We start from the raw sequence: 27,739 nt of genomic DNA, 5'->3' as shown, positions 1-27,739 counted from the left end.
CCAAAACGGGATTGACGACCTAAATAGGAACACGCGTACGAGGAGCCTGAACCTGAAATATATTCCCTATCAATTTGGTTTAAGGGTTCAATTTTTACTTCTTAGAATTTACTTTTTTGAATTTATGGTTGAACTTTTTTCAATTTAGTTTTTTTTTTTTTTCAGTACTATTGATCATGTTACATGTAGTATCTATTTATATATACCTTCTCAACCTACTGAAACCCAACGAATCAATACCGCATCTACTGAACCATGAACTCATAACCTCCCACTTTTTCAATTTAGTTTAGGAGTTTAGTATAGTAATGCTTGACTCATGTGCTGAAGGTTGATTGGCAGAATGCAAATGGTAATCCATTTTATGCTGACAGTTTCACCAAAACATGTGTCAGCTCTCAAAAAACATCAACAGAATCTTCTTAGTACAATTTACAAACTATTATTCACAAACAAATTTTCCCAATATACACATTCAAGTTGTAAATTCCTCATTTCCTCGTCACCCACCCCCAAAAAAAAAAAAAAAAAAAAAAAAAAAAAAAAAAAAAAAAATTGCAAGTAAACAATTTTTAATTTTCCATTATTCAGCTTTCTATTTTTTCCAAAAAAAAAAAAAAAAAGATATTAATAAAACATATTCTAAATAGTTTAGGATCACCATATTTTAATTTTTTTAGTATGAGAGCCATTAGTAGGACTTCTATAATATTATGAAAAGTCTCCGACACGACTCAGTAGAAAATAAGACCACGCACGCAGAGACAGTCGCTATAAAAAGAGAGTCTATAACTTTGGTTTGGAGTTCACTTGAGGCCACCCACATTCTTAAAGAAAGACAAATACTTTTTGAGGTCACCCAAAAGAACCCCACTGTATGGTGGAAGATTGATGGCATCTGTATCCAAACTTACTAAGCAACTTACTTAAATTTGACACAACTTTTCAATAGTATTGGCAACTTCTGGGACACCCGATCATCTGGCCCGAAGCCCTTCAAGAGATTTCTGTTGGCTGTCAAAACCATCTATAGTACTGTTAATCTTCATATTTTATCCTGCAATGCATAATTGGAAAGTAAAGAGAAATGCTGATAGACTTTAGCTCAATAGTAAGTCTAAGATGTGTAACCCAAATCCAACTGTGAAGAATATATTGAATGCGGTTATGTGTTTTAAATGCCCCTTTCAAGAGTTGCACTCATTAACATCCAAGAGTACAACAGAGTTATAAATCCCACAAAAACAAAAGTGTTTCTGTATTCATGCATAGCAGCGTCTAAAAAGGCTACATTAAGGAGAAGTGAAGCGGGCCATATACAGATTCTTTTAATCACAAACCTTTAAGCTTTCTTAAGCATGTCTTAATCCTCGTCACTGTCATAAACAATTGCCATTCGTCGATGAGCTGCAGCCTTCCTTGGAGGAGATTCCTCATCAGACTCAATTCCCTTTCGCTTAAGACTTGTTCCAGACTCCCTAACCTTCTGTTTTGGCTCCTGATATTTTTAGGGTAAGGAATTAGAGGAAAATGAATGAATACATATATAATAAGTGCATCGACTTTTAAAAATGAAAACCAGATTCATAAGCTTGTGGGCAAAAGTGAAATATTCCATGGTTAAACTTCCCATTGCAGCTTATGATCTAAATTTGTAACGCCTAGTAAAAACAATCCATCCTATATGTTCAAAGTTGTGCATATTTCTCAATTTTCTTTTTTCCTTCCAATGGGTTTTATTTTGTGCACCCAAGAGACTTTTCCCATGTGTATAGCTCTACAAGGAGGCTTAATGCATCTTTCTCTTTGGTGAAAGCCAAATATAATTAATAAAAACACCAAAAGACCCCCATGATATTTAGTTATTCCTGTCTCATTAGGAATAGGTATATATATATATATATATATATATATATATATATATATATATATATATATATATATATATATATATATATATATAAAATATTTATGCATATATATACACAATATATGTGTATATTTATTATTTATTTATATTTATAAATTTAAATATATACAGTCGCACATAATCATCTACATACAAATATATACAAACATAACACACATATATAATGTGTGTGATATATCTAAATAAATAAATATATTAATTTATTTTATATTGATTTAAATTCTATATATTAATAAATGTTATTTACTTATTTGTTAGTTTATTTATGTAATTCCATAACCCGACCAAATAATGGAATAACATTCCTATTATATTCATTCTCTATTCCATTCCTTCTATAATCCTATTCAGCTTATATTCCTATTTCCTCTATTTTCATTTTGTGAACCATACGGCATGTAAATGCACTTAAAGGTCATATGAATGATGAATCAAATAAAATCAGCATAATGATGAAAGGCCATATGAATGATGAATCAAATAAAATCAGCATAATGATGCACGAGGAACGTGTTATATCCTTTAAAAACGGAGAGAGATGAGTAGATAACTCCATAGTGCAATAAAGAAAATAGACAAATTCTCTTTTTATAAGGTATTTAAGAGTAAACAAAGCAAGAGAAGTGATAAAAGTTCTACAAATACAACTCTAAGAGGTGCATTTTGGAATGCAAAACAAAACAAGATAGCATTTTTTAATCCACTAAGTCGATTAAAATCATAATGAAAAGTTATTATCTGTGAAATTTTTCAAGCATGGTTTCCTATCAAGATGTAATTCATGCTCCAAAAGTTGGAATAAAATTCAGTTTCAATTTATTTATCTATTAATTATTTTGGGTGGGGAAAAAGGGAAATGGGTAGATGGATCATTTCCTTACCTCAGCTTCCTCTTCTGATTCTTCATATGTCTCTTCCTCCTCTTCTTGCTCATGCCCTTCTTCTTCATACTCGTGCTCAACCTTCTCTTCTTCACCCTCGGTTTCATACTCAGACTCCTCCTTCTCGCTTTCAGAGAAGTCCACTGGGCGTTTAGAAGGTCTTGCAGCTGGCATTGATGTTTTTCGAGGAATATCTCTCTGTAGGACAAAGAAACTCAATAAAATCAACAAAATGTTTATCAAATAAAATAAAATAGGAAGAGACGTTATTTTTACCAACCTTCTTTGCATTCATTATTCGCCTCTCTGCTTGAGCCTCCATTTCAAGGTCTTCATCAAAGCGACGTCGAGCAGCAGGCCTTCTAGACTCATAATAATCTGTTTCTTCTTCCTAATAAACAGTATAAAATAAGGTGGCACACATTTACTGCAGGTAAGTCATCTGCCTCCACTAAATGGGGGTTGTGATTCTGGACATACCTCAGATGAAAAGTAAAACATCGTCTATTTGATGTGCTTAAGTGAAAAAAAAAAAAAAAGGCATACCTCCTCAAGGGCATCCTCCAGGAAACCTGGGGAAAGTTGGCGCTCCCTACGTACAGTAGGCATGTATTTACGGCTAACCTTCTCCTTCTTCCGATTAAGGCTGACACTTGCTCTGATCATTTGACTTTCAGCCTTCACCATTGAAAACAATTACATTTAGTAACCAATCACTAAAAGCTACAGCAAAAAACACACCTTTCCTTACCCTTTCCTTTTGTTCCTTCTCCCTCTCAGGATCAATATCAGTGACACAGTTCTTGACCTTATAAACCTTCTTATGGCGTGAATCAACTAGAGCAGTCAACAATCTATGAGAATTAGATGATAAAGATGAAGGCATAAACCTCATCTTACTTAAAATTCTCCCCTGTGACTGGAGTAGTCCCTGCATTATGGGGATAAAATATATTATTTGATTGAAACAATCATCCATTCACTTAGAATCATCACATCATGGATTCAACTTGGATTACTATGTTGAAGTCAATTTGCAGCAGCATATTAGTAACCATAAGGCTTAATCTAAAATATAGAACATTAATAGCCATGAGATTAAGGGCGATATAACATGTTAGTTGGATCTCTCGCAACATAAACGTTTTACCAAAAAAAAAAAAAAAAAAGATTCATTTGCTTGTTGACAAGCAACTTGCCAGCCAGTCACTTTATAGCAATCTACAGTTGACAGCTTACAGATACTGTGGTTTCCAGCTAAATGAAGGCTGTCCACAAGCTTCAACAACCAAAAAAAAAAAACACAGAAGAAGATTGAAATTTAAGCTAAGTCAGTACACAGTACACAAGGGATACCTTTCCATGCCTAAGAAACAGGTGTGCTTGATCGTGCTGAGCATCTTGAACAGTTGTGTCAAGAACCTCATTTCCAATCATTAGCTGAATGCTGCCATCTGACCAATGCACAAAACGTGCATTGCTTTCTTTCTAGACAAAAAGTTATTTTATAAGTGCCAAAATAGATAAGTACACAAGTGCCGTCATGACTTAACTGCCTCTAACCTAAAGTTTATTCAAACTAGCTTACTGGGTAGTAAAATCACTTGGAATGTGAAAGCCAAATAAGAAACTCAACAGCCATATTACAAAAGGAAAATCAACGGACTGCATATTGCAATTGTAGTTAAGAACTTGAAATGAAGTAATCTAGCAAATGGCAATGGAGCAGTTAACACATGAACATAAAAAAGTATTCACAAGTCCACTTACAGATGTTGTGCCATCAGGATTCTTAACCTCCCTCCACCTAACAATATTATTCACCAAGCTAATACGCTTATTGGATCCAGATTCATCTTTAACAAAAGCATTATCTTCCACGTATGTCTTTGGATCAAAAGGCCTGGAGTCAATTCCCATTATGTTTGAAACTTTGATCAAGTGCATCTGCAAAAGAATGAGTCATGAACTACTAAAATTTCTAGAATAACATTCCAACATAGCAACAGCAGCCAGTGTTAGAATCAGAGTGCAGAGAATATCAAGAAAGGCAGCAGTTCTGAGAGAACTCCCTATAATGTAACTATGTAAGAGGAAGAACAGAAGTTCAGATCTGATGTGATGTGATTAAAAGTTGACATTGTTTTATTTCAAATCTCAAGACATTAAATGTTTAGAAAGAGACCAAACTTTAAGAATGTAAAAGCCTCAAATGCTAATCCATACAATATTTGTAGTGTCCAAACAGGTTTAAACATCTAACCAGCTCCTGTAGCATGTAGCCAAAATGCCACTTTATTGGAAGTTTATGCACTTTAAAAAAAAAAAAATCCATAATAGCAACATTTCAATCAGTAGTTCCAGTAAAGGTTTAGGAAAAAAAATGATATGCACATTAAAAAAATGTTACATACATTCCCACATGGTATTGACTATTGATATAATGTTTATAATTGCGTGCTTTCATGGATATGTGGTCAATTAATTAAGTACAACAAGCTTTGAATTGTTACTGCCTGCATAAAGTTTATAGCCCAGATTGACTGGTATGCTTTAACACTTTTCTTTTATGAAGCACATGGAACTGTAGTAGAATGTTTTTGATAGGAAAACTACTATATTGGAAGAGAAGAAACCCAAACCAAGAGAAAAACCAGAAATTGGGACTAATTTATATTTCAAACTAGACTAGATGAGAAACAAAAAGAAAAAAAAAAAAAAGATTAACCTTTTCTGGAAGAGCTGGAGGATGCTGCAGTGGGATCTCAAGCTCTAATGGGGGACCAATCGGTTTTTCCTTGTGCTTCTTATCAAGATGATCTTCTTCAGACTCATATTGATCATATTCATCAGCCACCATATCCTCCGGTACCAATTCTTTTTCATAATTCCCTTCCTCTTCAATAGGGGATCTCTGCCAAAAATGAGAAAATCAATACTTGTATTTAATTGCAGTGCCATAGATGGAAAAATCAAAATGAACTACTTATTTTAAATCTTTCACACACATTTGAATCTTCGCCTATTTCATTCTGAACACCAAACCTAGTTGGTTCTTCATCATCAGAGTCCCCAAATACATCACGAATCTCTGGTGCGGAATTTGAAAAGGGCACCTCGTCTTTCTCCTCTGCAGGGGATCTGCTGTGATATGGAAATCCAACTTATTGATAAAATTCAAAATATACCGAGTCAAAAGCAACAGACTTAATAACAGATCCAAAAGAACCAACTTTATTTTAATATACGAACAAAGACCTGCTAGGTTGATAAGACCTTTTCTAACATATATATTGGAGCAATAACAAAGAGCAAAGACCGAACCAACAATTTAGCTGTCTTCTTATGTAGCAGGGGAAGAAAAAAGGAGTGAGAAGCAGAGGTAAGAAGGTGTACAAGGGCGAGGGAGTCGGTATAATACCTTCTGCTTCTTGCTTGGTTTACTTCATCATCGATATCAGCATAGAGGTTCTCTGACCTGTCTGATCCACTGTCTATGACATCCCGCCTCCGACTTGTCACAACCCTTTGACCATATTCCTCTTTTTCATCACTGTCAGTGTCTCGTCCATGACTATCTTCTCTTTGATCAACACTCTGATCTCTCTCAGCCTCACTTTCTCCTTGCTCATCACCATCCTGCATATCAACATCGCTTTCTCTCTCTGGCTCCAGTTGTACTTCACCTTCACCTTCACCTTCTCCTTCTCCTTCTCCTTCTCCTTCTCCTTCACCTTCACCTTCTCCTTCATCTTCACCTTCACCTTCACCTTCCTCATCAGGCACTAGCCCTCCATCACCTTCATCCTACCGGCATTGGGGCCAAGAGAATGACATCAAGATCAGCATTAAGGAAAATTGGTACATAGCTCCAAGACCAAAAAAAAGTCATTTCAAGTCCAAGTGATGGCGAGAAGATAGAAGGATGCATTATCTAAAATTAAAAGTAAAAGTTCCACCAAAACTACCCAGCCAGTGACACTCCAACACCACAAAAATGCAAGAAATATCACTAATTTCACATAGTGCTGCATTTGCACCATGGTATTTCCCTACATATCAAGAAAATTCCATTCACAACTGAAAAGTTAAGATGCATGTACTCATATGAAATGGTTAATTAATTGCAGCACAGTTCTTAATTGACTCAATTATCACGGTAGGCTCCTCACTGGAGTTACAAAAAGACATTAGCAGAGCATAAAGAAATCAATGAATCTAGCATAATCATGACTGTGTTATCATAAGAAACCAAGAATGCAAGGAATCTGCGTCCAGGAAAAGTTAAACTGAAATGCAACACAGTTTTCTTTGAATGGTAAGTGTATTGCATGGCAAAAACCAAGCTTTGAGCCAGAGGCATTATTATGGTAAACCTCCAACACATGGCTTCATAAAAATGTGTGGATGGAGAAATTAAAGTTAAAACATTCTGATCCAGCCAAGTTTAGCAAGCAGACAGATATTAAGCCCAAGAAAAATCTCACATGAAAAACCCAATAAAATATAAATAGAGAGAATAAATTCGTTCGTGCCCAAAGGATGAAAAATTAAAATTGAAATACAGGAATTTTGTAGTGATCTTATACATAACACAATTATGCACCATTTGATATAAGCAATTGAACAAGGAAAACTAAAAACAAAAACAAAAACAAAAAAAATGCACCTCAAAAAATGCCCTATTTCTATTACCAAATTGAACACACAAAGATGCCCAATCAAAATTCGACAGGAAAAATTCAGGGGGCAGTTGAAAAAAACTTCATTAAACCAGTATATAATCAGATTTTGCCTTTAAAAACTCGAAAATTCGAAAATAAGCTTTCTCTATAAAATAACTTCGTATAAACATGCACACATACATTAAGACAAATTCATACACAAACTCTCATTTAAGGAAAAAAGCCAAATGGGAAATTCTAAAACCAGCGGCAAAGCAACTGAGTGTTTTTTCAAAGCATTGAATTTCATTCAACTAGGTTTCAATTAGTAAATGAGAAATCCAAATATAGAGAAGAATTTTCGAACCGAAACGTATCCAGGTTGTCGGTTCGATTCATGCTCCGATTCGACCTCCTCTTCCTCTTCTTCTTCGGATTGATCTCCGAAGAGATTCTGCATCATCTGGTGCCGCTTCTCTTCTCCCACCATCTCCTCGCTCTCGCTAGCTCGCTGCAGAGTTCCGCTGTTGTGTATTTGTGTAACGCTGTTAGGAACAGTATTTATAGCGGTAACGTTTTTCCGTACTTAAGTGACGTTGGCCGATAAAGACCTCCGAATATTTGTATGGAATAAAGTTCAAATTGGCCCTTGAATGAAAGGTGAAAATGTAATTTGGTCACTGAACGAAAAAATGTGCAATGAGATTGTAATGGTTCCAAGAGTTAATCAAGAAAGGAAAAGAGCAGACGACGTCGTATGAGCAAGGAAGTTAAAGTTGTTAGAAAAAGATACGAAACGCAGCGTTGGAAGGAAGAAGTTAGTAGCAGTTATGAAGATAGCCAACGATATCGTTTAGCTTATGAATCAGTTAAGTTTGTTAAGATGAAGAACTTAAATAGCAGCAGTTGTAATGTGAAGGGGTTAGACAATTCTGATAATGCAATTTCTCAACTCTCAACTCTTAACTCTATTATTCTCTTCTTCTTCTACCTCGCATCTCTCTCTTCCAAACCCTAGTTCCGTTACATCTGGTATCAGAGCCCTCGATGGAGGCTCGAATGAATCAATTAGAATTGAAAGTGGCTGATCTGAGCAGCCAAATGGGAGAACAAAGAAGGACAACGGCAGACCTAGTGGAGCGATTGGTAACTCAGATGGAGAATCGGACCATCCAGATGGAGAACAGGATGAACGAGTGGAAAAATGAGATCGTAGAAACCATACGACTCAATCGGCCTCCACCACCGATTATGGATGCTGTTCCTGGAGGTTCATCAGTTAATGGGGTGCGAGCTGAGCCCCAAATCAACTCTCAACATGGCCAGCCAGCGCAATTACATAGGTCGGGAAAGGCACCAGCAGTACAAGACCTAGGTGAGGAATCCGACAGTGAAGTGGCACCGGAAGACCTAAGCACCAACTGGTTTAGAAGAAACCAGACAGCAGCTCCGCAGAGACCAGGAATGGACTCTCCCCTGTTTGAGATACCGGTATGACTTCCCACCCTTTGATTACAGCCGCCTAGACTATAGATTAGTATATGTGAGCGGTTTCTATTAATGGCTCATATTCCTAGAGTGGAAGTTATGCATGTGTTATATGTGAATCTAACTGGTAGAGTAAGCCTGTGGTTTGAGGGGTATCTAACGGGATTGGAGGGGGCCTTTCAATGGCCCTAGTTTGCAGAAGCAGTTTGTAGGAGGTTTGGGGAGGATAGTGGTGTAGTAATTGAGGATTTTACTGTGTTTAGACAAGGTGCAGGAGTGTTGGAATTCAATGATAGATTTGAGGAATTCCGGAGCCTATTGATTCAGAACCACCCTACCCTCACTGACTGATACTTCCTTGAAGCTTACCTAGCCAGATTCAAACCCACTTTGAGAAGATTTGTGAAAACAAATCAGCCTAAGAACTTAGCAGATGCAATGTGGATTGCTAAGCAGCTAGAGAGGGGGCTTAAAGCTACAGAACAACCGAAAACCACCTCCTAGTACACAACTAAGCCCTTCCAAACCCCAGCCAACCCATCATACTTAAACCATACAACCCCAACCCAAACACTAAGCCCTCAAACTCCCAAACTACCCAAGGGTCCTCAACTTCTAATACCCTGAACAGCACTGCAAGGAATTCTGAGAATATGAAGGTGAGAGCACAATTGAGAGAACAAAACAAGTGTTTTAAGTGTTTTGAGCCATGGCAGCCTGGGCATAGGTGTAGGGGATCCACACTCCACAATACTGAGGATAGTGAATTCCATGATGCACCAGAGGAGTTAGGTAAAGATGAGCAGGAGGACAGTGAAGGCCAAGAACAAGCTGAAGTCTCCCTATATGCCATAGTGGGGGGTGAAGGACTAAACACAATTAAACTGCTAGGGAATATCTCCAAACAACCAGTGGTGATCTTAGTTGACAGTGGGAGCACCCACAGTTTTCTGGATCTTAAGCTCCTAACTCAATTAAGGATTGAATCAGAAAAGGCCCCAATACTCAGTGTCATAGTGGCTAATGGGGAACAGGTGAGATGTGATACTATGTGCAGAGGATTGAAGTGGCAGATCCAAGGGGAAATGTTTGAGAAGGATTTCAAATTATTGAGACTAGGGGGTTGTGACATGGTCCTTGGAATGGATTGGATAGATCAATATGCTCTTATCCAACTCCATATTAGGCCCCTAGGCATCTCATTCCACAAGGATGGAAAGAAGGTCTTATTGAAGGGCCTGACAAGCAAGACAGCTAGACTACAGGAAGTGTCCAAGAAGGACTTACAGAAATGGCAAAGAGGTGGAATACAAGGGTTCCTAGTCTAATGTGAAGGCTTGAACGACAAGGGGCCTAAGGTAACAGAGGGCAATTGTTTTAAGGTAACCATTCAGACAAAATATCAAAAATTGTCTGCTATAATCAAAGAATTCCAAGAGCTGTTTGAAGAACTTAAAGCCCTACCTCCCAGGAGAATGTATGATCATTCTATCCCTCTGATCCCAAGGTCACAACCAGTAAATATCAAGCCCTACATATATAGCTTTGATAAAAAAAATGTCATAGAAGAAATGGTGAGAGAAATGCTGGAAACTAGGGTGATTTCTGAGAGTGTGTCCCCTTTTTCTTTACCTGTGTTGTTAGTACCAAAGAAAGACAACACATGGAGGTTTTGTATTGACTATAGAGCATTGAACAACATCACTGTCAATAATAAATTTCACATTCCAGTAGTGGAGGATCTATTTTCTGAACTAGCAGGCTCCAAGTATTTCTCTAGACTAGACCTGAGAGCAGGATACCACCATGTGAGATGAAGGAAGGGGAGGAGTATAATACTGCATTCAAAACTCACCAAGGGCTGTATGAATTTAGAGTTATGCCCTTTGGACTCACCAATGCCCCAGCTACCTTCCAGGCCTTAATGAACCATGTTTTCAAACACTTATTGAGGAAATTTGTATTAGTCTTTTTTTATGACATTCTGATCTATAGCCCTGAATTGGAAGCTCACTGGAAACACATGAAGGAAGTCCTGGAACTTATGAGAAGACACAAGTTATATGCTAAAATCAGCAAATGTTCATTTGCTAAGAGAGAAGTGGAATACTTGGGACATGTTATTTCTGGAGAAGGGTTGCACACTGACCCTTCCAAATTGCAGGCAGTAGCTGAATGGCCTAAGCCCATGTCCATTAAAAGCCTGAGAGGATTCTTGGGGCTGACTGGCTACTATAGAAAATTCATTAAGGCTTATAGAACAATTAGCAGGCCATTGACAAACATGCTGAAACAAAACTCCTTTTAGTGGAACAAGGAAGCTGAACTGGCCTTTGATACATTGAAGCAAGCACTATGTCAAGCTCCTGTCTTGGCATTACCAGATTTTATAAGGGAATGGGAGGTGTGCTGATACAAGAGGGAAAACCTATAGCCTATTTCAGCAAGGCTTTTGGAGATAAGCATTTAGGCTTATCAATCTATGAGAAAGAGTTTCTGTCTATCATTAATGCAGTAGAGAAGTGGAGGCCCTATCTACTGGGAACACACTTCTTTATTCAAACTGATCACCACAGCCTTAAATTTCTCCTAGATAAAAAAAATAACAACTGCTACACAACAAAGAGAACTATCAAAACTGTTGGGGTTGCATTATACAATCTAGTACAAGAAAGGCAATGAGAACTGTGTTGCTGATGCCCTTTCCAGCAAAGAAGCCGAACTCAATTCTATCATTGTCATTAGGCCCTAGTGGATAGAGGAAGTGGTTACTAGTTATGAAGGTGATGAGTGGGCTCAGGAGCAGTTGACAAGGAACCTGATTAGCCCTGGCAGTGATCCCAACATTACAATAACTGATGGGTTGATCATGTATAAACATAAGACATATGTGGGAAGTAATGGGGAACTGAGGAATAGATTGATTCTACAAATTCATGCCTCACCATTGGGGGGCACTCTAGGCAGCAAGGAACTTACCAGAGACTGATGTCCTTATTCTACTGGAAGAAGATGAAGTTAGCAGGCAAGGCAGTGGTAGAAGAGTGTGATACATGCCAGAGGTGTAAAGGGGAAAATGTTGCCCTTCCTGGCCTCTTACAGACCAAGCCTGGAAAGGAAATTCTATGGATTTTATTGAAGGATTACCTAAGTCTCAAGGGAAAGAAGTAATCCTGGTTGTGGTGGACAGATTGACAAAATATAGCCATTTTATTGCTATTAATACCCCTATTTTGCTGAAAGTGTAACCCTAACATTCATGGAAAATGTCTACAAGTTACATGGGTTACCTGTGGATATTGTAACTGACAGGGACAAGGTGTTTCTCAGCAAATTCTGGCAATCCATCTTTAAACAACTATATGTCAACTTAAGTATGTCCACTGCCTATCATCCCCAATTAGATGGCCAAACTGAGAGGGTCAACATGTGCTTAGAAACCTATCTCAGGTGTATGGTATTTAGCAAACCAAAAGTTTGGGCAAAGTGGTTGTTCTTAGCTGAGTACTGGTATAACACAAATTTTCACTCATCTCTGCAATGCACACCTTTCCAAGCATTGTATGGGTACAAGCCTCCTATGTTGGGCCTTGACCATGGACAGAAGATGAGATCATAAGGCTGGTTAGCAGAAAGGGAAGCATGTAAGCAATTCTTAACGACAATTTGAGACTAGCTCAACAAAGGATGAAATATCAGGCTGACAGAAGAAGGTATGAGAGAGTGTTACAAGTGGGGGATTAGGTATATCTAAAGATTCAACCCTACAAGCAAGTCTCAGTAGCTGTGAGGTCCAATGTGAAGTTGGCATCCAAATACTATGGACCATATGAAGTTATTGAAAAAGTGGGAGCTGTGGCCTATAAACTGGCCTTACCAGCAGATGCACAAATCCATCCTGTATTCCACATTTCTTATTTGAAAAATAAGGTGAGAAACCAGATAGCACCTCAATGTGAACCACCCACTGTGGGACCAGAAGGAGAAGTACCCACACAACCAGTAACAGTGCTGGACAAAAGGCGGGTGAAGAGGGATAACAAAGCAATTACTCAAATCCTAGTATAGTGGGCAAATCTCCCAGTTGAAGCTGCCACTTGGGAGGATTTTTACCATGTTAAGAGTCAATTTCCTGAGTTTGATCATTGGGGTCAAGGATCATTGAGAGGAGGATGTAATGTAATGGTTCAAAGAGTTAATCAAGAAAGGGAAAGAGCATACGATGTCGTATGAGCAAGGAAGTTAAAGCTGTTAGAAGAAGATACGAAACGCAGCGTTGGAAGGAAGAAGTTAGTAGCAGTTATGAAGACAGCCAACGATGTCGTTTAGCTTTTGAATCCGTTAAGTTTGTTAAGATAAAGAACTTAAATAGCCGCAGTTGTAATGTGAAGGGGTTAGACAATTCTGATAATGCAATTTCTCTTTTCTCAACTCTCAACTCTCAACTCTCATCTCTCAACTCTCAACACTCAACTCTCTTCTTCTTCTACCTCGCATCTCTCTCTTCCAAACCCTAGTTCCGTTACATACACCACTCAACACTCCAGATGTATGTAATTTCACCCGATAGCAGGTTAACACCTAATTTCACCCGATAGCAGGTTAACACCTCATCTAGCAAGTTGCATGTTGATGTAGACGATGACTTGACATTTTTTTTTCTAAATTTCCTTTCCATTTCTTCTTTTTATTTTTGAAAACCATTTTCTTGCATAATTCCACAAAACTCTTACTCATAATATATTTTTTCTTTTTCTTTTTAAACAACAGGTTACTACAAATAGCGAACTACTGTTCGCAACAACAATTTGGTGCTGCAAACAGTAGCACCTTGTTATTTTTCACAGTCCCAAATCGCTATTGCAAATAATAGCTCTTTGCTTGATGCCTAGCAGTATATCAAGTATAATTATATATATATATATATATATATATATATATATATATATATATATATATATATATATATATATATATATATATTATTAATATTTTTTTATTTTATGCAACTAGTAATTATATTTCTAAATATTTTATTTGAAAAGGATTTTTTTAAAAAAAATCCAAGTCATCGTCCATGTCAACATGGAACCTGCTAGATGGGGTGTTAACCTGCTATCAGGTGAAATTGCATGCATTTAAGTGTTGAGTGGCTTAATTGCACTTTTTCGTTCAGTGGCCAAATTGCATTTTCACATTTAGTTCAGGGGCTAATTTGAACCTTATTCCTATTTGTATTGAGCCGTCAAAATAGACTTTGCTCGTCCGTGGATCTGTCACATGGTCTATAACTCTATATTAGTAAAGGATTTGTTTTGATTTTAGAGACTCGTCAAAAGCTTAGGCAGAGCAGACATGATGAGAACTGATAGAATTGTATTGAATGAATGTTATTATAACTGTACAGATTGGGAGAATATATATAAGAGAGAATCATAGGAAGACTAGGATAGGGAGTCATACTGTGACTCAAGTACAAAGAGTCCAAATACTAGTCCTAATACTCCCCCTCAAGTACATGATATACTAGTAACTTGTAGCTTGTCTCTAATAAAAGAAAATCTAAGACTAGGTAAAGCTTTAGTAAATATGTCTGCAAATTGATCTTTTGTGGAGATAAAATTAACTTAAATGTCTCAAGAAGCAACTTTATCTCGAACGAAGTGATAATCAATTTCCACGTGCTTGGTATGAGCATGGAAGATGTGATTTGCACACATATAGATAGCACCAAGATTGTCACACCATAATTTTGGAACAGATATACCTGACACTTTAATCTCACGCAGCAAGGAGACTTTCCACATAACTTCGGCACAGACATCTGCTAGAGCTTTGTATTCGGCCCCAGTAGAAAATTTAACAATAGTTCTTTGTTTCTTACAGACCCAAGAGATAAGGTTGGGTCCAAGAAACACAGCAAAACCACTCGTGGACTTATGGTCCTCAGGGCATCCAGCCCAGTCAGAATCAGAAAACGCATGGAGTTCTCTTGATGTTGACTTTTTCATACGTAAACCAAAATCAATTGTTCCCTTTACATACCTCAAGATTCCCTTTAGGTGTTCCCAATGTGATACTGTAGGAGCATGCATGTGTTGACACAATTGATTGACTATGAATGATAGATCTGGGCGCGTGATAGTTAGATAATGTAGTGCTCCTACCAGACTTCTGTACTGTGTAGGATCCTCATATAAATCTGCACTAAAGGGTATATATTTCAAAACAGAGATAGGAGTAGACAATGCCTTACATTTTGCCATTCCAACACGTTTCAAAATATCATTCATATATCTTTGTTGCGAAAGTAAAATACCATCATCACATTTAATTGTTTCAATCCCAAGAAATAAATCAGGTTCACCAAGATCCCTAATCTTAAATGTAGTAGATAACTCTTTTATCAAATGAGTCACAAGATCCTGATCACTTCCCATCACAAGTATATCATCAACATAGAAAAAAAAACACATAAGTAGAGTTCTATGAGTAGTATAATAGAGACACATCCGTTTTTTATGTTTGAAACCCAACAGATAGTAAAAACGTATGTAAATGATTAAACCAAGCTCTAGGAGGTTTTCAAAAAAAACAAAAACTCTAGGAGCCCGTTTTAAGCCATACAAAGAAAGCTTAAGCAAACAAACATGATTGGGATATTGAGCATCAATATAGCCAGGTGGTTGCTTCATATAAACAGTTTCGGATAGATTTCCATTTAAGAAAGCATTATGAACATCAAGTTGCCTGATAACCCAACCAGAAGATAAAGCCAATGAAAGAAGTAACCTGACAGTAGTGGGTTTTACCATAGGGTTGAACGTATCAAAGAAATCATGTCCAGGCACCTGGTTGAATCCTTTTGCTACTAATATTGCCTTGTGTCTCTCAATAGAACCATTTGCCTTTCGTTTTCTGCGGAAGACCCACTTGCATCCGATAACATTCATATATGCCCGAGAGGGTATAAGACACCATGTTTGATTTTGTAGAAGAGCATTGAATTCCTGGTCCATATCCTCACGCCACTCTAAATATTTTACTGCCTGAGTGTAACAAGTAGGATCTGAGGGACAAACCTGAGCACTCAAAGCTGTGGGTGGTGCCTGAGATCTACTGCGAGTGTCCATAGTGTGTGTGTGAGTGGTAGATTTTACTGTCTTTCCTCGCAGACGCCCCCTGGGTCGAGTGGCAACAGTAGCTGATGCCTGAGCAACAGGCTGTTCGAGACCGTGAGCAGTCCCCGCGGGGAGGGGGGTCGTACCCGTGAGGAACCCCCGCGAGCTGCTCATGAGACGGTCCCACGGGGTGGTCGTTTCCTTGAGAAGGCCCCGCGGGGTGGCCAAGCCCGTGAGAGGCCCCCGCGGGTTGGTCCGGCGGGACTTCACCACCCGTCGGTTCCTCATGTTGAGACGACAGCACACCATTGTATTGCAATATTGATTCTGTCTATGGTGTCTGCAAAACATTTTTAGTGGCAAAGGGAAAAATAGCCTCATCAAACCACACATGTCTGCACACATAAACCTTATTAGTCTGTAAGTCAATGCACCTATAACCCCGGAATGACTTAGGATAACCTAGAAAGACACTCGGAGAAGACCTGTAGGATATTTTATGACGATTATATGACCGTAAATAGGAATAACATAAACACCCGAAGACACGAAGAAACGAGTATAATGGAGCAGATTTATGCATGAGTAACTTAGTAAGTGAGGAATGAAGTTATTTAACACAGTAGATGACATCCTGTTAATTAAATACACTGCAGTCTCAAAAGCAAAATCCCAAAATTTATATGGAATAGAAGCACGAGCCATGAGGGTTAGACCTGTTTCAACTATGTATCTATGTTTTCTTTCGACACGACCATTTTGTTCATGAGTGTAGGCACAAGACTGTCTATGAGTGATTCCTAACTGAACAAAGGAATGGTGCACTTTTTTGTATTCAACTCCTTTGTCAGATTGAATGGATTTAATTTTTCTATTGAAGGAATACTCAACCGTAGTACGGAATTTTTCAAAGATGGCATAAAGATCATATTTTTAGTACCAAGTGTAACGGGAGTGATCATCCACGAAAATAACAAAATAACGATAGCCATCAGTGGATAACAAAGGAGCTGGACCCCAAATATTTGTGTATACTAAATCAATAATATTGGAACTAGATGAGTCAACTCGTGGCAGTGGGAATCGGGCAGATTTCCCTAATTGGCACGCATTACATAGACCCGAACAAGACTAAAGAATACGATGTAAGACTCGATAATGTGGATGTCCTAAGCGATCATGCCACACTGACTCGGATGTGCGAGCGAAAAGAAAAGCTGAAGGAGACAAACTAGTGATAGGAAGCTTGTATAGACCCCTAGAGCTATTGCCACGTAGCAAAATTTCCATGGAATTGATATCCTTCACAAAAAAAAAAAAGGTGAAACTCAAAGAACACTTTATTATTTGGAGCAAAATTTTGAACAGATAATAAAGATGTAGACAAACTGGGAATATGAAGGATATTTGATAATTGAAAAGACCTAGATGAGGTATTAAAGGAAGCATGACCAACATGACTAATAGATAAACTCTTACCGTCACCGACACGCAAGGTGTCATTACCAACATATTCCTCCGAGGTAGATAAGACAGCAATATCTGGGGTCACATGGTTAGTTGCACCAATGTCCAGGATCCACAGCTGAGCACTACCAATGTCCGGACCATTATTTTGATAAGTTAAATTAGCCTGAGTTGGAGGATCATAGCGATTATAACACGCAACCGCCTCATGACTAATGCGCCTGCAAATCTAGCACGTAACCTGATTTCCTCTACCGTCGTTGCCGCGACCATGACCCCCACGGCCACGACCACCTTGCTCCCGACCACCGCTACCACGCTAAGAGGTGCCACCACCACCATGCTGGTTGCCACCTCAGTTCTGGTTCCCTCGACCAGACTTGTCACCGACACGCTGAGCCGTAAGGGCTGCCGGCGAACCACCACCGCCGCCCGACATAAACTCCTCCGCACCAAGAAGATCGGCGAGTTCCTGGAGTGTTACGGGTTGACCGCTGATGCGTTGGTAGTTTTTAGCGGTGTGTCGAAATTCTGGTGGTATGATGGAAAGAAGAGTGGGAATAAAGCTTCCCGGGTTGTCGTACTCATGGAATGATAACTTGGAAGTGTCGAAAAAGAGTCACGGTGAGGTTGGTCATACTTCGAGATTCTTGGTCAAGGAAGTGTATGGTTTGGTTGAGGGTTTGGCAAGGGAGGAATAGGAAAAGGTTACTTAGGAAAAGAATTAAAGTTTTAGGGTCCGTTTGGAAAGCAGGAAAATGACTTCTGGAAAATGGTTTCTGGAAAATGAGTCATTTTCCAGAAAACATTTTCCTTTTCCAGTGTTTGGTTGCATTTGGAAAACTATTTTGGTGTGTTTGGTTCATTTTCTGAAAAATGAGTAGAATAGTATAATTAAATATTTTATTTTGAATTAAAAATTCATTTTATATTTTTTAAAAAAAAAAAAAAAAAAAAAAATTGGCTTCCGGCGGAACCCAACTGGGTTCGCCGGAAACCATAGCTATGGTTCCCGGCGGAACCCAGTTGGGTTCGCCGGAAACCATAGCCATGGTTTCCGGCTTGGGTTCCGCCAGAAACCATGGCTATGGTTTCCGGCGAACCCAACTGGGTTCCGCCGGAAACCATAGCTATGGTTTCTGGCGAACCCAGTTGGGTTCCGCCAGATTTAAAAAAAAAAAAAAAATAACGAAAGAGAAAGGCGGAAAACGACTTCCGCCCAAATTTGGCGGAAGTCATTTTCCGCCAAATTGGGCTCATTTTCCCCAGTCAACGGAAAATGTTTTCCGTTGACTGGATTTTCCAGGTGTAGCCAAACACCAAAAACTCGGAAAATGACTTCCAGAAGTCATTTTCCGGGTTTCCAAACATAGCCTTAAGGGAAAAGAGATTAGGATTTTCGTGCCGATTGCAATGTGTGATTGGCTTATCCCGTGGCACGGGAGGTTGTGGTGATTGAATGTCGAGTTACAAGTCAAGAGGAATGGCTTGCTAGTGCGTAGCCATTTCGGTCTATACGCCTCCCGTAGGAGGATTTGACACCCAGGTGCTCATATTCTCTACGGGGCATTTTCACAAACACCTTGCCTACATTCTTTCCCGGACCATGTCCTCTCAGATCTAGGGCGGGGAATGTAGGAGGATCAAGAGGCCTACCTAGGTTTAGCAATCTCTTACCTAAACCTAGGAATCCAACATCATCCAAGGAGTTGGGCCCCACTCTAAGGAAGCTACAAAGATCATCCTCCACAACAAGACATACATAACCACAACAATCAACCTTCACAATATAACAAATCAATACAAGCCAATCATCACATAAGCGAGTAAATACCAGTCAAGGTCCCTCGAGTTTTGTGGTTTCACCACCTATAGTCCCTAACTTCCGTAATTACCATCCGTGGTCCTCCGAGTTACGAAAATTGACCTGCTACCATCCTTCTGTTAGTCTCTGCCGTCTAAGCCGTCAAAAGCGTGGGTAGAAAGATCATTTGGCATATATAATTCTTTGGTGGTCATTTTCAGCCATGGGATCCCTCCCCTTGCCGTCTGATCAACGAAAAAATTTCGAAGGCTGTGTTAATGATATCTGCCGTGAGTTTTTTTTTTTTTTTAATAAATTCTGCAATCTTCCAATTCCATCCATATCAAGAACCCAAAAACAAGTCATGGAATCATACACATACAATAGAACTCCAACACAGTTTTCAAAGCCCACGCCCATTGCGATATAGGTCATATGCATACCACTGCTCAAGCCCTCTTCTTGTCCTTCAATGGCCCTCGGCTTTTGCATACCACAGGAATTTTACTCAAAACTTTTGCATCAAACACTGCATATTGCTTCTTGATCTCCACCATTGCTTTCTCGGCAATTGGATCAATTTTGTCTTCATACTTCTCATAAATGACTGGAACAGTATGCAGTAGTACAAATATTATGTAGAACAACGTCAAAAAAATTGCACCAACTGCCAACAATTGAGTGGACCCATAAACCAAAAATTACAGCAAGAAACATCTTGAGATCTCTTCAATATTTAGATGCAATTTCTCACAGCAAAGCCAGACCGCGGTTAATTCTCAATTCTCAGGGCCGTAGCAACCTGAAGGAAGGGATCCTCTGGAATGTGAACTTCTGGGATGCGGGGAGGAGACTTATTGACGAAGGATGATACATTGGACCACAAGAACGAGATTGCAAAAACAATTATCAAAACATGGCAGTCTAGTGTTAGTAGGTGGTAATCGAGCAATTCAAACAGAACCCAGACAGCAGTAGCTCCACCAAGCACTCCACCAGATATCTTCTTGTTCCTCCACAAAAACACATCATCAGGTTTGCCTCCACCGAAAACCTTGTGCACAGGTTGTTCTCAGTCAAAAAGTCGCCAAATATCATCCTTTACGGACGACGGTGACACATCAGCCTTCGGATGCTCTGGTGAATCTTCTCAACTATCTTCTCCATCAAGGATTCTTCGTGATGATCTGAATGTTCCGCGTTCTCCATCAAGAAACTAACGGGAGGATGGTAGCAGGTCAGTTTTCGCAACTAGGAGGACCACAACTGGTAATTACAGAAGTTAGGGACTATAGGTGGTGCAACCACCAAACTCAAGGGACCTTGGCTGGTATTTACTCTCACATAAGCAATCTACACTACAATCCTAATCTCTAGAATTTTAGCCACTCATGATCAAGCTCAACAATATAAACATTTGCAAGATAAACATCATCAAGATAAAGCAATAAAATAGAATAGATCAAGAGTTTACCCAAAATTGCAAAGCTAGATTGTCAAACCAATGGATTAGAAGTGAATATCTTGCAAGGGAAATGCTTGGATCTCCTCTTCTCCTTACAAAATTGAGAGTGTTATAGGGCTAAAATCTAGTGAGAGAAATTTAGAAGCTAATCTAGATCTGAAAAAATTGTAAAACTCTCTCTAATATGTCAAAAGCTCCTCTCCAAAATGAACCAAAATGGCCTTAAATCTGAGAATTCCATTCGACCTCCCATTTACGCTGCGCTCACTGCGTGACGCGGGCGTAAGTGGAAAATTATGCTATTCCATGCGCGCTTCTTTGCCGGCTTGATTACGCCGCCCTCACGCCGTGAGGACGGCGTAAATGAGAAATAATTCTCCTTTTTGCTCCACCTCACGTTCGTAGCTTGCGGCGTGATTGGGCTTGGCGTCTTCACGTCTCCGTCACGACGTGACTCGGGCGTGACCGGTGCGTTGGTGCGTGCTTTTCCGGCTTTTGCATTTTGTTATCTTTCTTTGCCACTTTTCTTGTCCAAAAATACCTAAAAACATAAAAAGTACAATTGGGAAGGTCTCTTCGTGCTACATCGCATTTTTAGGATAAATCTCTATAAAACACACAACTTTGAGGCTAAAACATGCATAAAACACCTTCGAAAAGTCCTTAAAAACTAGCATATTTTAACGCTTATCAAAAGTTTCCACACTTTAATTTGCTTGTCCTCAAGCAACTTTACACTTAAGACCGATAAGCTCAAAAGATGCTCTAAAACAAAACTCATGACAACCATGTGATTTATTTCAAGAAGGGTGCGTGGGAAAAGAACAATAATGGAATCCCTTACATTATTGAGCAAATGTGAAAATCACGCAGCAGTCAGCAACTTGTGGAATATATGAGAAAATTGGTCCCCTAAAAGATAGCACATTTAAGCAAAAGGCGACACACTCTATACACCAAACTTCAAGCATGCAATCCAAAATTGAGAATTCACCTCTCATTTTGCAGGGGCCTTGAGCCGATCCGACTAGTGGGAACGATGTACACATGCCAACCCTTTTTCCAACCTTATGCGCCAAGACCTAACGTAAAATAAAGTGAAGTATGGCATGGATGTTCTCCGCTATTTGGCTTAAAGCGGACAACTCTATTTTCTCATTCCCATAGAATCATTACTGGGCGATCCGACTTCACATGGAGCTCCATGTTTTTTTGAAGGTCAATGCTATGGGTGCCCAGTTTCCAGCGGGGTGGCTTCCCTCCTCACTCTCTTTACATCTCATCCTCTCTCTCTCTCTCTCTCTTCACATATCATAGGACACCGTCATTGGGGCAACTGACTTCACGTAGAGTTCTACGCTTTTTTGAAGACAGTGCAATGGAATTACCCCAAACCCTAGCGAAATTGCTTACCTCGTTTCTTATTCTCAATGAGTGGCCAATATTTTTATATCTTTGCTTTTTTCACTTTCATCATTTCCCTACTTCAATCTCTCATGCCTCTTTATTTGGGTTAGCGAAATTTTTCTCTCAATACTCACCAATAAGGCTCACCTTTTGTCGCACGCTACACGAAGTTTTTGTTCAATTCCAGGTCTTGCTATTTATATTTCTAAGTTGGATAGTGCACTCTCCCACTTCGAGATATCTTTGACTAAGGTCCCGACGAAATAAAAGGTGAACTATCAGACAAGCATGCAACAAAAGATAGCCCTACTTGGGTTCTATACAAATCCTTATGGTGTAAAGAGGTAATTTTCTTGGATATTCTGCAAATTAAACTGACTGAGGCATCATTAAACACATTTCTAAAATAATGTAACCAATTGCACACTTTTCTAGTCACACACATTTCCAAACGACGGACGCATCGCCCTGTTGCAACGACTGCAGCTGGCCGAGAAGATTCAAGGCGCGCGATCGAGACGACAAAGGAAGAGAGTCGACGATGGCGGCCCATACCGTCCGGCTAGTACGATGCCCGATGGCCAACGACATCACCTCGTCAGACAAGGAGGACATTAGCATGGATAAGAGCACTTGATCCTGCCGCACCCAAGCTCGATGAGCACGATTTGGTTGTGCCGGTGTACCCTCTTCGCCGGAAAGAAAAGCCGGCGGACATGGGTTTGTGCCATCGATAACCATGACCATCAAGAAAGGGAACAACCTGCACTCTCCAAAACAGGATGTTCTTGTAGGCCAGTTTGATATAGATAAAGTGGTGAGCAGTGGACAAGGTATTCACAGTCGAGGTGACCGAAGAGATATCAAGATTAGAGACAGTCCGTTCTGAGAGGTATCAGATCCGTCAGCCATTAGTAAAGAAACCCTAGCTTAAACTGATACCAGATGAGAACTGATAGCATTGTATTGAATGAATGTTATTACAACTGTACAGATTGTGGGAATATATATAAGAGAGAATAATAGGATGACTAGGATATGGAGTCATAATGTGACTCAAATATAAAGAGTTCAAATACTAGTCCTAATAGACATGACCTGCATTATAATTATTGAATAATGTGATAGTTTAGTTGCTAATAAGTATGGAGTGGTATTTTTTAGAGTTCTACTACATGTACTGCCAAATCTCTCCCTGATGTGGTATGCATTCATAGGCTATTTTCTTCATGCGGGCCCTGTAAATCTGTCTATTTCAAAATTCTTAAATGTGGGAGTAAAAGTTGGGAGTAGAGAATGGGAGTACATATAATATTTTCCATTTTATTATTCTAAGAGGCTAAGACTCAATTTATTTTGCACGAATACTTAATATTTATCTTAATATTCCATTTTCCAATAGTAATACTTATCAACCAAATATTTGTACAACTACTAAGTTTAAATAATATAAATAATATTTAAATTAATAAATATATCAAATTAAATATATTATAATTTTAATTATTTTATATATAATGTATAATTTATATAAAAATACAAAATGAATACAAAAGATTTCTTTAAAAAGTACACATAAAATATGCGTTTTCATTAAGTACTCAGCAGATGTGACTTTAGTAATGTCAATCTTACCCTCAAAGTGACGGGTTGACCCGATAAATCCAAAAAGAAAAATTACATGGTTAGGGCTCAAAAATTTTAGTTCGATAAAAAAAATAGTCTGATAAACCTAAAATTGATAAGTTCGATGGTCTGAACGGACTAGCCCGAAATTAGTAGTTATGGATGTGGTGATTAGAATTGTTATCTTGGATATGTATGCCATATGCCGCGAATTATAATAGTCTATGTATTTCTTCAGTGAAATGTCATAGAAGAACATTATTTCTTAGTGTGGTTTAATTGCAAGTTATGTTCAAATGGCTATAAGAAAATGTGATAAACCTGACCCGTCCATCTAGTATATTTAATGGTTAAAAAATAAAGAAAAGATTCAAAAAAAATGAAGTGGCATTTCTGTAATTACAATTGTGCATTTAGACATGTTTGACAATGCATGGGAAAAGTATAGAAAAATGTGGTGTCATTTCTGTAATTACGATTGTGTATTTAGAAATGCTTAACAGTGCATTTGGAAACGCTTTGAGTATACTTTGTGCCTATGGGCTTTTGAGGAGCGGGAGAAATTGTTGGAATTCTATGAATACTCTTAGGAACCAGGATGCATGTCAGTTTCATACGACTAGGTGGAGTGACAAAAGATATTTTTCTTGACTTATGTAAAGATATTGATTCCTTCACACAACAATTTGCTTCTCGTATCGACAAATAAGAAGATATGTCAACCGTCTATAGAATATATTGGTATTATCACTACACAACAAGCAAAGTATTGGGGATTCAATGGTGTAATGTTAAAAAGTATAGGGGTATGCTTGGATTTTTTTTTTTAAAAAAAAAAAAGCGTTAACAATGCATTTTGAAAATAGTTTCAAAATGCATTGTGAGTTATTCGCGAATGCACTTTTGAGTGTTTCTAAATACACAATCGTAATTAGTATTACATAAATTTCACTGCATTTTTCCTTATTCTTTTTTATTTTTAACAGTTAGATCTACTAGGTCGATGACTAGAATTTGTCCAAACTTCTCACATGGGAGGTTGTTCTCATTGGAACTGGCTCCAATATCTACTAATCTACTAAATATAATAAAAGTCAATAATGTTTTTTTGAGTAAAAAAAAGTCAATAATATTAGGGTTATAATGAGAATAAAAATTATGTTGGTGTAATAAACTACATTAATGACTTGTGTATTATACTTTCTTTCTTATACCAATACAAATAATTGGCAATTTTACCCATCAATTCACAATTTTATCCATCATCTTTTAAGTTTTTCCTTAACAACGTTAAGCTATAAATGAAATTAAAACAAAGTTACTGTAATTGGTTGCATTAATAACTTATACATTAGGCTTTCTTTATTGTACTTTTGCAAAACTTTCTAATTTTAGTTACACTTCTCTTCTTTGTTTTTCCTACACCATTTTCAATCTAAGGATTTTTTATTTTTATTTTTTGGAAAATTGCACTTTTTTGTCCATAAGTTATGGGTAATTGTAGAATTAGTTTTTTATTTTTTTATTTTTTTATTTGTTGGTCGTGCTTACTTCTCGTGCCTATATTATAACCGACGTTGCAAATTTAGTTTGTTTTTCTAATATATTGTGTTCACTTCTCGTTTCTAAGCTATAACTAACGTTGTAAATTTCGTCTCTAATATTGTGTTATAGAAAAAGACAAAATTTGCAACTTTAGTTATATCTTATGAACGAGAAGTGAGCATGACCAACAAGTAGGGACGAATCCTACAATTGTCCTATAAATTAGGGACGAAAATTGTAACTTTCTCAAAATTTCTTTCTATGGGTTTGGTTGAATTTTATTTTATAATTTGTATATTTTAATTCCATTATTTTTATTGTGTTGGTATATATGAACTTTGAGCTCAAATCTTGTGAGGGTTAAAGAGTTTCAACAAAATGTAGTAATTTGGTATTCAACTACATATAATTGTATATTTGTTAGTATACATTGTTGAACGTTGAATATGATTGATGATGATTTCAATTACTTAATATATTGTACAAACATTTTGTTAGAAGAAATATTATCAATAATTATAATTTTTTTTTAAAAAAATAAAATTTTAATTTCGATAATGTAATTTTATATATTTTTTAATAATTGGGCATTGATTTAATTGTGCACTATTGTTAGTTGCTAGAAGGTTGAAGTGAAAGTGAAACTCCAAAAATTAACCTAGTTACCTAACGAATGCTCTCAAAATATTCACTGATAGTATAGTGATCAAGTGATCAACCTCAACCGCACTGTTGACTTCAACATGACTTTAGACTTCTTTGCTGGTCGCTCTACTTCAACACTTAAGTTGGAATATCTTCACTTCTTCGGTTTAACTTAAGCAAAGATTAGCTGGTTTCACAAGTTGTTCAGCTTAGACAAAGAAACGACTGGGTTCTTCAGTCGATTTTGCATGAATAACATTTACAAAGGAAATGGAGGTATCTTCAGTCCTAAGAACTTCCAAAGACATCATCAAAATCTTAGTCAAAGTACAATCAAACCTAACAAATCATTGATAACACTAGTGCAATTGTTATCACTCACAATCTAGTGCTACACTCAATAACTAAGCATATTGACATAAAGTAATACTTCATTTGTGATCATGTGTAGATAAAAGACATTATTTTGGAATATGCCAATATTATAACACCCCCGAATTTTACCAACAATTTAAAACTTAAATTCAAAGATTAACAGTCTAAACATCAAACATCAGAAAATCGGAAGATAATATCATTCGGGAAAGGTGTTATACCACACTCATAAAACTACGGGTGCACAGGCTAAGTCTACAAAATCCATCATAACAAAACAAATGTCTAAGGCACACAGGCCGCAACTATCTAAGGCTCACAGGCCCAAATCTAAACAGAGGGAAGAAAAGCTACGCTAACTAGAGTCCACATCTAGCGCGCTCTCCGGTCTAATCAAAACCTGTAAAGACAAGGGATAACACCCGATTAGCGAATAAAGCTGGTAACCCACCAATACGCGTTAAGTATCAATATATATACATAATTATAGACAAAACCATTTGGAACTGAGGGATATAGTATATAGCATTTGAAAACCAAGAGGTGAGACAACAATTAATTATAACACACTCTCAACAAGGATCAAGACCAACAACAACAAGTGACAACCACAATTCTAGATGCAACCTACCATTCACAAGGTAGAGTTCATCATAGACATACACATGAGCAAGGAAATACAACAATCACATAATGACAAGTTTCACGTTCCAACCTTATGCCTTAGTACCACCCTTATGGCTACCCCCGACCTTATCACAGTTCCAACCTGTACCTCCGAGTGCCACCTTGTACTTCTGGGTCCAACCTTTTCCCGGTCTGGGACCGTCGTCCCCCACCAATCTACACCACCAATCAGTATACCACCAATCTCAAGTACACGAGGGTATCGTTCAATTCATAGTAACATACCACCAATCTCATGAGTAAAGCTCGAGTAACAAAACCACCAATCTCATTCACATTCACACATAGTCATCATAAAGAGGATTATGGCTCATCAATAGCCCAATCAAGTATCAACAAAGGGTACAACGATTTGTACAAGATAACATCATAGGAATCAACCAAGAGGTTTCAATAAAGACACGAGGCATTACTCAACAACAAAGGACTACAATCCAACATCAAAACGATTGGCAACACGAGTTGCCAATCCTCAACAAGAAGGAACAAACCATACATACTAGCATAACAACATCAAACTAGCATACTCATCAAACGGATAAACCAAAATGGTTCCAACGAACCTTCAAGACTCATATTAGTCCAACGAATCACAATGTTGGACCCTTAGCACGATTTAAGACACCAAATCCTA

The 27,739-nt window shown here is 38.0% G+C and overlaps 2 protein-coding genes and 1 pseudogene across 4 annotated transcripts; all 3 read right to left on the bottom strand.

The window, feature by feature from the left end:
* Positions 1 to 663: 663 nt before the first annotated feature.
* Positions 664 to 22,118, bottom strand: LOC109193572 (protein LEO1 homolog). 3 transcript variants are annotated; one of them, XM_019344443.1, is made up of 13 exons: positions 22,106 to 22,118; positions 7,843 to 7,977; positions 6,233 to 6,618; positions 5,820 to 5,955; positions 5,540 to 5,725; positions 4,582 to 4,758; positions 4,168 to 4,299; positions 3,563 to 3,742; positions 3,358 to 3,489; positions 3,092 to 3,202; positions 2,812 to 3,009; positions 1,341 to 1,498; positions 664 to 1,057 (listed from the first exon to the last, which is right to left on the bottom strand). In XM_019344443.1, exons 2-12 carry the CDS (start codon positions 7,963 to 7,965, stop codon positions 1,364 to 1,366), a joined length of 1,896 nt encoding a protein of 631 aa, XP_019199988.1. In that variant the 5' UTR covers positions 7,966 to 7,977; positions 22,106 to 22,118; the 3' UTR covers positions 664 to 1,057; positions 1,341 to 1,363. The 3 variants fall into 3 exon arrangements, with proteins under 3 accessions (XP_019199988.1, XP_019199989.1, XP_019199987.1); XM_019344444.1 differs by lacking the exon at positions 22,106 to 22,118 and having other exon boundaries at positions 5,820 to 5,952; positions 7,843 to 8,028; XM_019344442.1 differs by lacking the exon at positions 22,106 to 22,118 and having other exon boundaries at positions 7,843 to 8,026.
* Positions 14,600 to 16,096, bottom strand: LOC109193525 (uncharacterized mitochondrial protein AtMg00810-like). Its single transcript, XM_019344367.1, has 2 exons — positions 15,714 to 16,096; positions 14,600 to 15,395 (listed from the first exon to the last, which is right to left on the bottom strand). Exons 1-2 carry the CDS (start codon positions 16,094 to 16,096, stop codon positions 14,600 to 14,602), a joined length of 1,179 nt encoding a protein of 392 aa, XP_019199912.1.
* LOC109193524 lies at positions 19,670 to 20,564 on the bottom strand (annotated as a pseudogene).
* Positions 22,119 to 27,739: the final 5,621 nt, after the last annotated feature.

This window comes from Ipomoea nil, unplaced genomic scaffold, assembly GCF_001879475.1.
Source record: "Ipomoea nil cultivar Tokyo-kokei standard unplaced genomic scaffold, Asagao_1.1 scaffold1895, whole genome shotgun sequence".
NCBI classification, from domain to species: domain Eukaryota; kingdom Viridiplantae; phylum Streptophyta; class Magnoliopsida; order Solanales; family Convolvulaceae; genus Ipomoea; species Ipomoea nil.
The sequence above is the reverse complement of the archived record's forward strand: the minus strand, read 5'-3'. Positions and strand labels throughout refer to the sequence as shown.

Coding starts and splice junctions, on each gene's coding strand:
- LOC109193525 (XM_019344367.1), bottom strand. CDS start 16,096: ATGGACACTCGCAGTAGATCTCAGGCACCACCCACAGCTTTGAGTGCT. Junction 15,396..15,713: donor TCTTCTGGTTGGGTTATCAG/GCAACTTGATGT, acceptor TGTGATGGGAAG/TGATCAGGATCTTGTGACTC.
- LOC109193572 (XM_019344443.1), bottom strand. CDS start 7,965: ATGGTGGGAGAAGAGAAGCGGCACCAGATGATGCAGAATCTCTTCGGA. Junction 6,619..7,842: donor GACAACCTGGATACGTTTCG/GTTCGAAAATTC, acceptor CAATGCCGGTAG/GATGAAGGTGATGGAGGGCT. Junction 5,726..5,819: donor AAATAGGCGAAGATTCAAAT/GTGTGTGAAAGA, acceptor CATTTTTGGCAG/AGATCCCCTATTGAAGAGGA.